Source organism: Odontesthes bonariensis, chromosome 3 (genome assembly GCF_027942865.1).
Source record: "Odontesthes bonariensis isolate fOdoBon6 chromosome 3, fOdoBon6.hap1, whole genome shotgun sequence".
NCBI classification, from domain to species: Eukaryota; Metazoa; Chordata; class Actinopteri; order Atheriniformes; family Atherinopsidae; genus Odontesthes; species Odontesthes bonariensis.
This window is the reverse complement of record NC_134508.1, coordinates 1,960,280-1,972,632: the sequence shown is the minus strand read 5'-3', so window position 1 is coordinate 1,972,632 and position 12,353 is coordinate 1,960,280. Positions and strand designations below refer to the sequence as shown.

Sequence of the window (12,353 nt, the reverse complement as noted above, 5' to 3'; positions counted from 1 at the left end):
TGTGATCACATGTGTCTGCGTTCACAGTGCAGACAGACACATGTGATCACATGTGTCTGCGTTCACAGTGCAGACAGATGTGATCACACGTGTCTGCGTTCACAATGCAGACAGATGTGATCACATGTGTCTGCGTTCACAGTGCAGACAGACAGATGTGATCACATGTGTCTGCGTTCACAGTGCAGACAGACAGATGTGATCACATGTGTCTGCGTTCACAGTGCAGACAGACACATGTGATCACATGTGTCTGCGTTCACAGTGCAGACAGATGTGATCACACGTGTCTGCGTTCACAATGCAGACAGATGTGATCACACGTGTCTGCGTTCACAATGCAGACAGATGTGATCACACGTGTCTGCGTTCACAGTGCAGACAGACAGATGTGATCACATGTGTCTGCGTTCACAGTGCAGACAGACAGATGTGATCACATGTGTCTGCGTTCACAGTGCAGACAGACAGATGTGATCACATGTGTCTGCGTTCACAGTGCAGACAGACAGATGTGATCACATGTGTCTGCGTTCACAATGCAGACAGATGTGATCACATGTGTCTGCGTTCACAGTGCAGACAGATGTGATCACATGTGTCTGCGTTCACAGTGCAGACAGATGTGATCACATGTGTCTGCGTTCACAGTGCAGACAGATGTGATCACATGTGTCTGCGTTCACAGTGCAGACAGACAGATGTGATCACATGTGTCTGCGTTCACAGTGCAGACAGATGTGATCACATGTGTCTGCGTTCACAGTGCAGACAGATGTGATCACATGTGTCTGCGTTCACAGTGCAGACAGACAGATGTGATCACATGTGTCTGCGTTCACAATGCAGACAGATGTGATCACATGTGTCTGCGTTCACAGTGCAGACAGACAGATGTGATCACATGTGTCTGCGTTCACAATGCAGACAGATGTGATCACATGTGTCTGCGTTCACAATGCAGACAGATGTGATCACATGTGTCTGCGTTCACAGTGCAGACAGACAGATGTGATCACATGTGTCTGCGTTCACAATGCAGACAGATGTGATCACATGTGTCTGCGTTCACAGTGCAGACAGACAGATGTGATCACATGTGTCTGCGTTCACAGTGCAGACAGACAGATGGTGTCTGCGTTCACAGTGCAGACAGATGTGATCACACGTGTCTGCGTTCACAGTGCAGACAGACACATGTGATCACACGTGTCTGCGTTCACAGTGCAGACAGATGTGATCACACGTGTCTGCGTTCACAGTGCAGACAGATGTGATCACATGTGTCTGCGTTCACAGTGCAGACAGACAGATGTGATCACATGTGTCTGCGTTCACAGTGCAGACAGACAGATGTGATCACATGTGTCTGCGTTCACAGTGCAGACAGACAGATGTGATCACATGTGTCTGCGTTCACAGTGCAGACAGACAGATGTGATCACATGTGTCTGCGTTCACAGTGCAGACAGATGTGATCACACGTGTCTGCGTTCACAATGCAGACAGATGTGATCACATGTGTCTGCGTTCACAATGCAGACAGATGTGATCACATGTGTCTGCGTTCACAGTGCAGACAGACAGATGTGATCACACGTGTCTGCGTTCACAGTGCAGACAGATGTGATCACACGTGTCTGCGTTCACAGTGCAGACAGATGTGATCACACGTGTCTGCGTTCACAGTGCAGACAGATGTGATCACACGTGTCTGCAGCTGCTAAATTCTTTGACTGGATCAGAGTTTAACTGTAGAAGCGCCTCACGGTCTGATCGGAGCCTCATCGTTCAGTCAGTCACACGTTTGTGTTTGAAAGACGTGAAGACGCACAGCAGAGTGTGTGGAGGTAAAACCGGGGATTAACGCACACACGTGCACACACACGTGCACACACACGTGCACACACACGTGCACACACACATGCACACACACATGCACACTCTGCAGCTGCAGTCCAGTTAATTTCACACTCTGCTGTAGAGCTTCAGTACAGAACCACTTTCATTAAAGAGAGCAATCACCATCCAATAAAGAGCTCACAGCATGTTTCCCTTAGTTATTTACACTTTTTTATCAGTTACCAGACTGAAAGAAGTCGTTAAGAAGAAATTCTGACTTCGTTTCATCCTCAGAACCAGATCTGAGACTTTCCACGTTTGAGTCCTTAAAATGTTGGAAACGGTACAATCACCAGTTTATGCCGAGCTAGCTGACATACCCTGTGTGTGTGTGTGTGTGTGTGTGTGTGTGTGTGTGTGTGTGTGTGTGTGTGTGTGTGTGTGTGTGTGATATCTTCCTCCTCCATGATCAACACATACTGAGCATCAGTATATCTATAGGCAGTCCATTCATTAGCCTCGATGCTAACACCCAGCTACAGTAGCAGCAGCCAACGCTCCGCTCACACACACACACACACACACACACACACACACACACACAAAGGAGTCAGGTGACTTCCACTCAACCTCTGAACCCTTGGTAGTTGTTGTACCCAGAATAAATAAATACATAAACCTGTGAAATTTTCACAGAAAGCTGTTTTCTAACTGGTGTGAAGTTGTAAACATTAGTTGATCACATTTGTGGAGAAGGTGAGGACGTGTTGGCAGACTTGCTGTTCATCAGGGAACCTGAGCCGAGCGTCCTGATGGGGAACCGAATCAAAGCTCTGGCACTCTTTGGTCTCTCCACCATCAGACATTCTGTGGAGAAAAGAGGAAGCTCTCATTCTTCCTCTCACGGCTTCTATCTCTAATATCCCTCTGTCGTCCTCCTGGGATGGGAAGGGGGGGGGCAAAAATGGCTGCAAGCTAATTGGGTTGTTATCTGTTCATGCTTCTGTTCCTGTCCTCTTTCTCTAATCCTGGTGGGCAGCGTTGTGCTGCTCAACGCCTCAGCAGTCAGACACAAAGAGGAATAATTGGGACAAGCGGCACCTCACAGCCCAAACTTTATCAGCCTTTCCAAATGACATTTCTCTGCTCCTCTTTCAGAGTGCTGTAAGCCCGGTTCCCTGTTCCGTTTCTTCTTTCAGACGCTCACTCCATCTCTCAGGCCTCTTCTCCTTCTGACCTCTTTGTTTCCGTTTCCTTATTCTGTGCACCTGTACAGACGGTTAAAGTGACCTTCAGCAGGCGATGAAATGTGAAAAGAAACCCTGACTACAGCCCCGTTTCCACTATGCAGCGGGTCGGGTCGGTTCAGTCCGGTACGGGTCGGTTCAGTCCGGTACGGGTCGGTTCAGTCCGGTACGGGTCGGTGCAGAATGGTACGGGTCGGTGCAGCCCGGTACGGGTCGGTTCAGAATGGTCCGGGTCGGTTCAGAACGGTACGGGTCGGTTCAGAATGGTCGGTTCAGTCCGGTCCGGGTCGGTTCAGAATGGTCCGGGTCGGTTCAGAATGGTACGGGTCGGTGCAGAACGGTACGGGTCGGTTCAGTACGGGTCGGTTCAGAACGGTACGGGTCGGGTCTCTTTGGGGTCAGCTTGTGTTCCCACTGTACAAAGGGAACCCTCAGGGGTGGGCGGAGTGCGTGCCGAAGGGTAAATGGCAAATAACAGCAAACATCCATAATGTGGAACCAGCTCCCAGCTTCTTCAGCTTAACGCCACACCGGCTCGCGGTCCGGGTGAAACCACTCTCTGACATTTCTGCTGCAATCAGCTGGAAAACTTTTTGGTTTGGCCCAGCGCCATCGAGCTGCCGCTGCACCGCCTCCTCACCGACACCGGAGAGCAGAGCCTGGAACCGGTCCTGTGGGCTCGCTACCCCAAGCATGTTCATGTTCATGCATTTGGCAGACGTTTTTATCCAAAGCGACTTACAGGTAGGCAGGCAGGGTAAGGGGGTCTCTAAGGACCCCTACTGGAGGTAGTACCTTTCACCTGCATGAAAGGTGTCAATCTTACCACTACACTATCCAGCACTATGCAAGCAGAAGGGTTACAGCCATGGTAACGGGTTCCATGGTAACGGGCTCCATGTTAACGGGTTCCATGGGACCGGTAAGCTTTGGTGGTAGTGGGAACACTGAAATAAGAGAACCGTTCTGAACCGACCCGTACCGGCTGCATAGTGGGAACGAGGCTTTAATGCTAGTGAATTATTTCTGTTGAATCAGAAGCTGGTGAGGTTCTGTGAGGTTCTGGGACATGTTGAAGTTATCTGTTTCACTTTGACTGAATGCTGTTAATCAGGTAAAAAGAGCTGATGAACAGACCTGCATACAGATGAACAATCAGCTAGGATGTCTGAGCTCATTATTACTGCAGCTGGGTGTAAATAAAGCAGCTGCAGAACAGAACCGAGCTAACAGCGTCTTATCTAACGCACACCACTTTAATAACAGCACATCTGAGGTCTCTAACTTTTAAAGAAGAGTTCAGCTTCACCTTTGCCACTGTACTCTAACGAATGCTTCTCTAACCCTCCAGAAGTCTTTTCCTGCCATGCCCTGTTTCTGCCCTGTTTCTGCCCTGTTTCTGCCCTGTTTCTGCCCCGTTTCTGCCCCGTTTCTGCCCCGTTTCTGCCCTGTTTCTGCCCCGTTTCTGCCCCGTTTCTGCTCTGTTTCTGCCCCGTTTCTGCTCTGTTTCTGCCCTGTTTCTGCCCCGTTTCTGCCCCGTTTCTGCCCTGTTTCTGCCCTGTTTCTGCCCCGTTTCTGCCCCGTTTCTGCTCTGTTTCTGCCCCGTTTCTGCTCTGTTTCTGCCCTGTTTCTGCCCTGTTTCTGCCCTGTTTCTGCTCTCTAACAGTGTGTTGTGGCTGTCCCTCCTTCAGATGGATGTGGTCTATACCTTCCAGACGGGCCAGGCGCCGGTGCCCGGCGCCCTGCGCCGCCAGCCGTCAGTTGTCAGCCAGCACAATGACACCACCGCCGCCAAAACTCTCTCTAGCCCCACCCACGTGGGGCTTAGCTCCTCCTCCTCTCTCACCAACTCAGCTGGGGCTCCGCCCCCTGCTGCTCCTTCCTCCTCCGCTGCAGGCAGTGAGTCTGTGACTGGAGGCCAGCTAACAGCACACCTCACCGGCTGGACTCTTTTTCTGTCTGAAACTCCCTGCATGCCTCACTGAAAGCACCCCCGCAGGTGTCTGCATGTCCTGATCATTTAAGACTCTGGTTTTATTCCTGCTTTAAAAGCTGCTCTCACAGTTCAACCATTTAGCAGTTAAGAGCAACCTAAAGACCTTTCTTTATCTTGGTGATTTCTGAAGATTTAAGCCATTTAAAACTGAGCCAGAACGGCCACGCCTCCTCTTTTTTAGTTTCAAAGTTAGCACCCATAACAAAGCTCTGCTGATACCCTTTTTATTTGGTGCAAAAGAGTTTATTACAGTTAAAGTTGTTAATGGAAAATAAAATAAGATTAGGACTAGAGCAGCAACAGGATTATTTAATTTAACTGGATTATACAAGAGTAAAGAGATAATGAATTGGTCATACGATTATAAGAATTAGATTTAATTTAAATATATTAAAGGTGACATTTTTTCTGAGAGATGGATGAGAAAATGGATATAAAACCCACCAGGAGCCGCCCTCAGCACCCACTGATAGCACATAGTATAATTGCAGCATGTTCAGAAAACAGCTTAATCCCGTTTTCTTGTAAGAACGGTGACTTTGTCATCTACGTACATATGTACAATTTGAGCTGTTTCCTCCAGGATCAATAAAGTTTTCCACCTTTGAACAAAGAACAAATCCACTAGATTTAAGCAGGCGGGGCCATTTTGATGGCAGAGATCTGTTAAAAATATCACAAAGATGATGGAACTGTCAGGTGAATGTTGGAGACGTAAACCTTCAGCGTCTCTGACATCTGGCTGAAAGGAAAATCTGCCTTCCAAGACAAAGAAAGTCATCGTTGAAACTTGAATTGAAAGATCTTCCTCACAAATAAATGGATCTAGAATCTGAGACGATGATGTTATGGCTGCAGCTTTTGCTGTTTGTCGGGAACATGCAGACAACCTCATATGTTTCTTCTTCTTCTTCTTCTACCCGCCTGTCCTCATCATTTTAACGCCCTTCATCAGCTCCCCATCAGCCTCCTGCATGTTGTGGACTCCCTGAACATGCATCTGTTAACCCTGATGAGACTTGCTGCCTGATGACTCAGTAGCAGGAGGAACAAACGGGAGAAAAAACCTTTTAATTGTTGTTGCTTCTCTTTCTCACCGGCAACATTCTGGTCACCAAGATAATTGTGTGGGTTAATCCTGAGCAGGGTTAAATCTGCCAGGCTCTGCAAGTCTTTCATGGTTTAACAGCCGAGAGTTTTTTATCTGGTGTGCTGTGAGTGTGTGTGCTGTGTGTGTGTGTGTGTGTGTGTGTGTGTGGGGGGGGGGGGGGGGGGGGGGGGGGGTGTCATGCGTTGGTTGAATGTATGCTCTAAGCTACAGCTCTCCTGTGGTTCAGTAATGGAGAGCTTTGAACTGCAGGGTTATTAATTATAATGAAGAGTGTCTGCTGGTGCGTATAAATCGGTGTGATCGGCTGCAGCCTCCGTGGGTTCATCAGAGAAAAGGACTTTAGGCAGAGGGATTCTGCCTCTCAGTGGGATTCTGACGGAGGTGTTTGGTGGTCGGTAGCTCCGCCCCTTGTCATGTTGTCAGGCTGAAATGTTTCCTCGTGCGTAGTGCTGGGCGGTATGACCAAAAATACATATCACGGTATATTTTCACGGTATATCACGGTATTTTGTTTTCATGCATTATTAGGTGTTCACAGCATTTTCTACAGATTGAGAACAGAATTACTGCAGTAGATTAACTTAGGATGGTCTATTTTACCGTCATAGAATAACGCCCCACAAAATGATGCCGTTTACAAAGAAGTGCTACTCATGATTCTAATGAAGTGAGGAATCGGAATGCAAACACAATTGCAGTCAAAATACAGGACTTTTACTGTGCAAATTTCAAACATCGTTTATGAAAATCAATACAAAAAAGCAGTGCAACTTGCAATAATTATATTTTTGCATCAATATGCGGTCGTAGGCAGTCCCTCTAGCAAACGCGTCTTGAAGTGACATTTGGCTCGACTTTTCTTTTGCTTTCCCCGTGTTACCCGCTGATGTGGCGGGTGCTGACCTTAACTTCATGCATTCTTGATATTCTAAGACATGCCTACGGCTAAGGTGATGGATAAAATTGCTCGTGTTGCCACCTCCAGCGACAACTGTAGCCCGACAACACTTGCATAAAATGGTTGTTTGGTCGACGTAGGATTTTTTTTAAACCAAAGAACTTCCAAACTACAGACACGGCTCCTTTTTTTTGGCACAAGTTCTTCTGTGTCAGCATGTTCTACTAGTTCTGCAGCTTCGATTTCGGAACTTTCCATGTCTATCCTATCCACCTTCACCTTCGCGTAACGCAAGTGCTTATTACCACCTCGCACCAAGACAGTAAACATGCTGTTTAGAAGCACAACACTGAAAAGGGTCCCGTCTCAAACAATGTCGTGCGATGCAGCGTTCCCCCCGTTGTGTAATCAAATACACCGGTATGGCGGTATATTAAAAATTCAAATCATAACGGAATTGTGAACCGGTATTCGGTGTGAACCGGTATACCGCCCAGCACTACTCGTACGACACGGACACAACCTTGGCGTGTTTAATAAGTTAAACCTCCACGTGGTCTCCTTTGTCTGCGGCGCTCTGCTCTCCTTCCTTCATGAAACCAAGAAGTACGGCCTGCGCTCCATCCTGCGTCTCCTGACTCTCTGTGAGCTCTGCCAGCCTCCATGTTAGACGCCCCATGTGATCGTCCATGATTAATATCACCATCATGCAGACCATGAACACGGTGGCCTCCCCGCTCTCCATGTTAGCTTCTTGGTGCTGTTTTTTCTTCTCTCCTTACTTTTACCGGTTCTGTTTTGTTGTTGAATGTGGCGCTAAAGTAACACGTCGCTGTCGCAGACGGCTGCATCGCATCAGTCCCCATCAGGTCCGACTCATGTGGGAATGCAGACTGAAACAGTTCCGCTGGAGAAGGGCGGTTATTAGAGCTGCTCTGTCCGAATGCGGCTACTGTCATAGCTGGGTTGGCAAAGTAGGCCTCCGACCCACAAGGGCCCCAAATATCAGTTTATTTACGTCTTCTCTTTTAAATGGATCTGCTGCAAACTTCACAGGACCCGGGTTATCGTGTTGTTAAGCCCGTCTCCAAGGAACGATCCGGTTCTGGTGAAGTACTGACCGCCTCACAGCACAAAGGTTTCTGCTATGAATGTGCGACTGTAGGAAATAGTTTGAGAGATGGATGAGGACGGACAAATGTCCCGTTTTAATGACGCGGGGCGTTTCAGAGCCGTCGTAAATCTGTAAATGAACAGAAGACAAAAAAGGAGAGCGTTGGACCTCCAAATAAATGATTCATAAAAGAATAAAAGACTGAAGGCCTCGGTATGCTTCTCCGTCGCTATCCGTCAATCCGACTCCGTGGTTACGCAGAGGCTGTTAAACCTTTCAAAGTTCTCCGTCGGGCTGTCGGATACCCAAGGCAGTTCCCCTCCCGATCAGCAGGCGGCGCTACGCTAGACGACCCAATCTCTTACGTCTATGGTGAAAGTGGCTGATTGATTGTTCACTTCTGGCTCCGTTCCACTCCTCACAGCGAACGATGGCGACCGAGAGAGAAAGACTAATTCTGACCAAATGTTGACCGGCACACAGTAAACTCTTTCAGAAATGGCGGCGTTGTTGTTCTGAGAGGAAGGAGCTAAACCGGAAAACTGATTCCGGAAATGATGTTGTTAGCCGACCAATCACAACCCTTGAGGTCTCCGTGAGTCTCCGCCTCCTCGATAGATAGATAGATAGGAATGTTGGCCGACGGAAGGGTCTCCGTAGGCGACCATAAATCAGGCTTAAATTAGGGACAACTTGTACACAAACTTCGCTTGTGTGCTCGGTTCAGACGAAAGGTGAGATTCATACGAACATAGTTCAGAAAAGCTTTTGTCCTTTTCCTGCTTGAAATGACATCGTCTCCACGTACAAAGATTCCTCTTAAAGAGTGTTTTTCCCGGCCTGAACTCCTCGCTGCAGGTGTGAGTGTGTTGTGATTCAGCCGCCTGTTGGTGCTTTTATTTATCTTTCTTGTCATGTTTTGGTTGCACGTCCTGCAGTCGGCTGCCTCCGGCGTCACGACGAGCCGTTTTGGACCTTTTGTCTCGTTGTTTTTCAGTTTTCCCGGCACGCTCACAGTCGTATTCACGTGTCCATGTGGTGTTTTTGTGGTTTTGCTTCTCCCGACTCCATCGTGTGTCCCATGAGCCGCTGCTGCCTGCCGGCATCACAGAGCTGTTGCCCAGCTCGTCCTCTGACCCGTCTTTTTCTGTCTTTGTTTCAGATTAAGGTGGTGAACGCGTTCCGCAGCTCCCTATTCGAGCTGGAGAGCCCACAGTCCCGTAGCTCCATCCACAACTTCACAGTCCATCCCGAGTTTGTGCCGCAGTCCGAGGAGGAGGCTCGCTTAGAGGAGACGGGAGACGAGATCGAAAGCCTCCCCGACTCCTTGTCCGTGGTTCAAGGAGGAGGAGAGCCGCCCAGCACCTTCTCCCACATCCACAAATCATCCATCTGAGCTCCTCCCCCTCACTCCCCTCCATCAGCTTGCTCCGTCACTCCACCACCCGAACTGTCACAGTGAGGAGGGAAGTCATGACTGTGCCCATCCCCTCATTCTGCATCGTGTTCACCTTCCTCGCTCATTCCTGCCACGTTGTGTTTTTCATATTGACTGTGGTGTCGTTCTGCCTGTAAGTTTGTTCCTCCACCTCCACCACCACCTCCACACACGTGTCAGTAGAGGGTGGAGTCCAGAGGCTCCACGGTGGAAGGCCTGTTCCACTTCCTGTGTGTTTTTTTTTTTTTTTTTTTTTTTTTTTTTTACTCCACAATCCTTTCAAACAGCTTTTAGAATTTCTTGGGTTCCATCTTGTTCTGTATTCGCTTCATTCCTTTGTTCTCAAACACGGCACAAACTTTTCAAAGAGTGCAGAGATTCTGATGTACATACGCTTTGCTCTGCGCCTTCGCTATAAGCCGGGTTCACCAGATTTATAGGCAAATGCAAAACTGTAATTTGTTTTTTTTAAAGACCATCTGTTTGTTTCTCTGACCTTTAATGAATGTTCATCGCTGGTTGACTCAAACTTGTGAGAATGTCCTGTGAGTGTGACACTACAGTTCTTCAAAGTTCACCTGTTAAAGACGTTCTTCCCTTTATCGTGTCTGTATCGTTGGTTTTACTTCGGTTGCTGTGTTGCATGTGGAAGGACCGAACGTTCACTTCCCCAAAATGACCAAACACGGTGGCGTCCAGAGAAGGCTCCCGCTCCGCTCGGTGGGTCTGACCTCATCTCATCCAGTCAGGGTTCTGGCCCAGTGTCTCCGTAGGAAACCCCCCCCGCCCGCCCACTATAGTAGGATGCATGTTGTGTTTTGTTCGTGTCGAGTCGCATGATAACTTAGGAATGAATATTCTGTTTGGAACGCCGTCTTTGTTAGTCTGCAGCAGGGTCTGTTCAGAGCTCCGTGAACTTCCCGTCCGGAACGTCCCGACAGAACCCGACCCGTTTACAGGAAACACTCACACACCTCTGCATGCTCGGACCCGGACCTTTAATTCTAAACCTTAATACCACCGAGGTGAAAGGTCGACGGTCAGGTTCAAACGCGAGTTTCTGAACCTTTCCCCTGATCGCTGGTGTCCGCCTCACCGGGTTGGATGGACGGAGCTTCCCTTCAGATTAACCGCCGTCTCTTCGTTTGCTGCTTCCACCAAGCAGAAAAAATGAAGGATATGAAGCAGCTTCTGACAGAAAGTTTAGTCCTCATCGGGTTTCTCTGCCCCGCCCAACGTGAACCTAAGCCAGCTCTAAAGCTCTGAAACTCTAAAACTCTAAAGCTTCGTTAAAATGCACACTGAGACGGAACCGAACCGGGGAAGTAACCGGAGCTCTGAACGGGGTCTGGACCGTCCGCCTGTGTTTAAGACCAATCTTAGTACTACTGCTGATGGCTGTTGGGTTTCTGACCCGATCAGCCATCAGTGACATCACACAGTCCGATGGCGATGAGTTGAGTCCACTGTGTCCCGGCTGCCGCTCGGTACTTCCTGCTCCGATTCCGCTCGTAAAAAAGAAGGAATAATCCCGCAGTTAGAGGCGGCGGCGCGTCTAATCCCCTCTAAGACCCCCTAACTGAAGTAATGTGCTACTACTGCCATATTTTCAACTTTTTTCTCATTACTAGGTTAAATCTTCTCCCCTCTGATGAGCTTTTTCTATGTACTCAGAGCCATATTTTATAGGGTGTTTTTTTCTGTCATTGTTAGTGAGGTGCCCCACCCCGGCCCCCCCGTATTCCAAACGTGACCAAAAAGCAAGCAGAAAATCTTCAGTTTGTCACTGCCGAACCAAGTTTAAAGGACCTCTACGATGTTTACATGAAAAGCGAGTCGTCGGCTGTTTGCCTGCAGTTCGTTCATCCGACCACTTCCCTCTCATTCCCTTTCTTTCCTGAATCTTAGAGTTACTATTTAACTGAACGGGGAATCTTTCTTGCATGGTTTTCATATGAAATTCAATGTTTTGCTCATTTTTTACAATTCTTCTGTATTTTTATATTAAGTACTTTTTAATATTTTGGAGATATATGAATATATATGTATAGGCTGAAGAGTTGGGTGACAGTACAGTACATGAAAGAGATGAATCTAGCGAGGACTATGTCTTTTTACAGCTCTCTGAATATTTATGCCACGTGTGTTGTCTTGGTCACCCGACGTTAGGGCTCAGAAACCTGCAGTGACTTGTTTACTTCCTGCCGGCCATCCAATTGGAATCCCAACAATTTATTCTCATCGGCCCCCCTTTTAAATCCATTGAATTACTTTAAGAACCTGTGACGCACCGCACACTATATGATCTATCCCACTACATTAGAGTTCAGCAAATGCAACCTGAATACAGCTAACTGTGTCAAACATTAAATGGGAGTGTACAATTATTTATCCAACATCTGGGCTTGTTTGTTTCTGTGCTTTGAAGCTTCTACGACACGTTGTTCCCCGAGTGAGTGGACTAACGCTGTTTTCCAGCTGGCAGGTGTCGGAGCCGCCCGCTTCAAAGAGGATCAAAGCTGCGTCCTGCTTCAGGCTCCGCCTCTTACCGAACGCCTGAGCGGCCTCTCATCTCTCTGAGGTAAAACCGAGGAAGCGGTGTGCTGTGGGTCAGCAGCACCAGACTGTATCCTACAGCAAAGGGCTGAGGCTTTCCAACTTTGTGTTGTTTTAGGTCCAAAATCCAGTTTAAGGAGTTTAAGGACCG

General features: G+C 48.2%; 1 protein-coding gene across 5 annotated transcripts in view; it reads left to right on the top strand.

Annotated features, from left to right (window-relative positions):
• The window catches only part of LOC142376644 (plasma membrane calcium-transporting ATPase 1-like), a 96,661-nt gene extending 84,619 nt beyond the window's left edge, over positions 1-12,042 (top strand). For 3 of the 5 annotated variants that reach the window (XM_075460083.1, XM_075460082.1, XM_075460085.1), the window contains one exon: positions 9,371-12,042. In XM_075460083.1, coding sequence (XP_075316198.1) covers positions 9,371-9,604 — 234 coding nt within the window. In that variant the 3' untranslated portion in view covers positions 9,605-12,042. Of the gene's footprint in view, positions 1-4,780; positions 4,989-9,370 lie in introns of all 5 variants that reach the window. The other 2 variants (XM_075460086.1, XM_075460084.1) reach the window with 1 other exon arrangement.
• Positions 12,043-12,353: the final 311 nt, after the last annotated feature.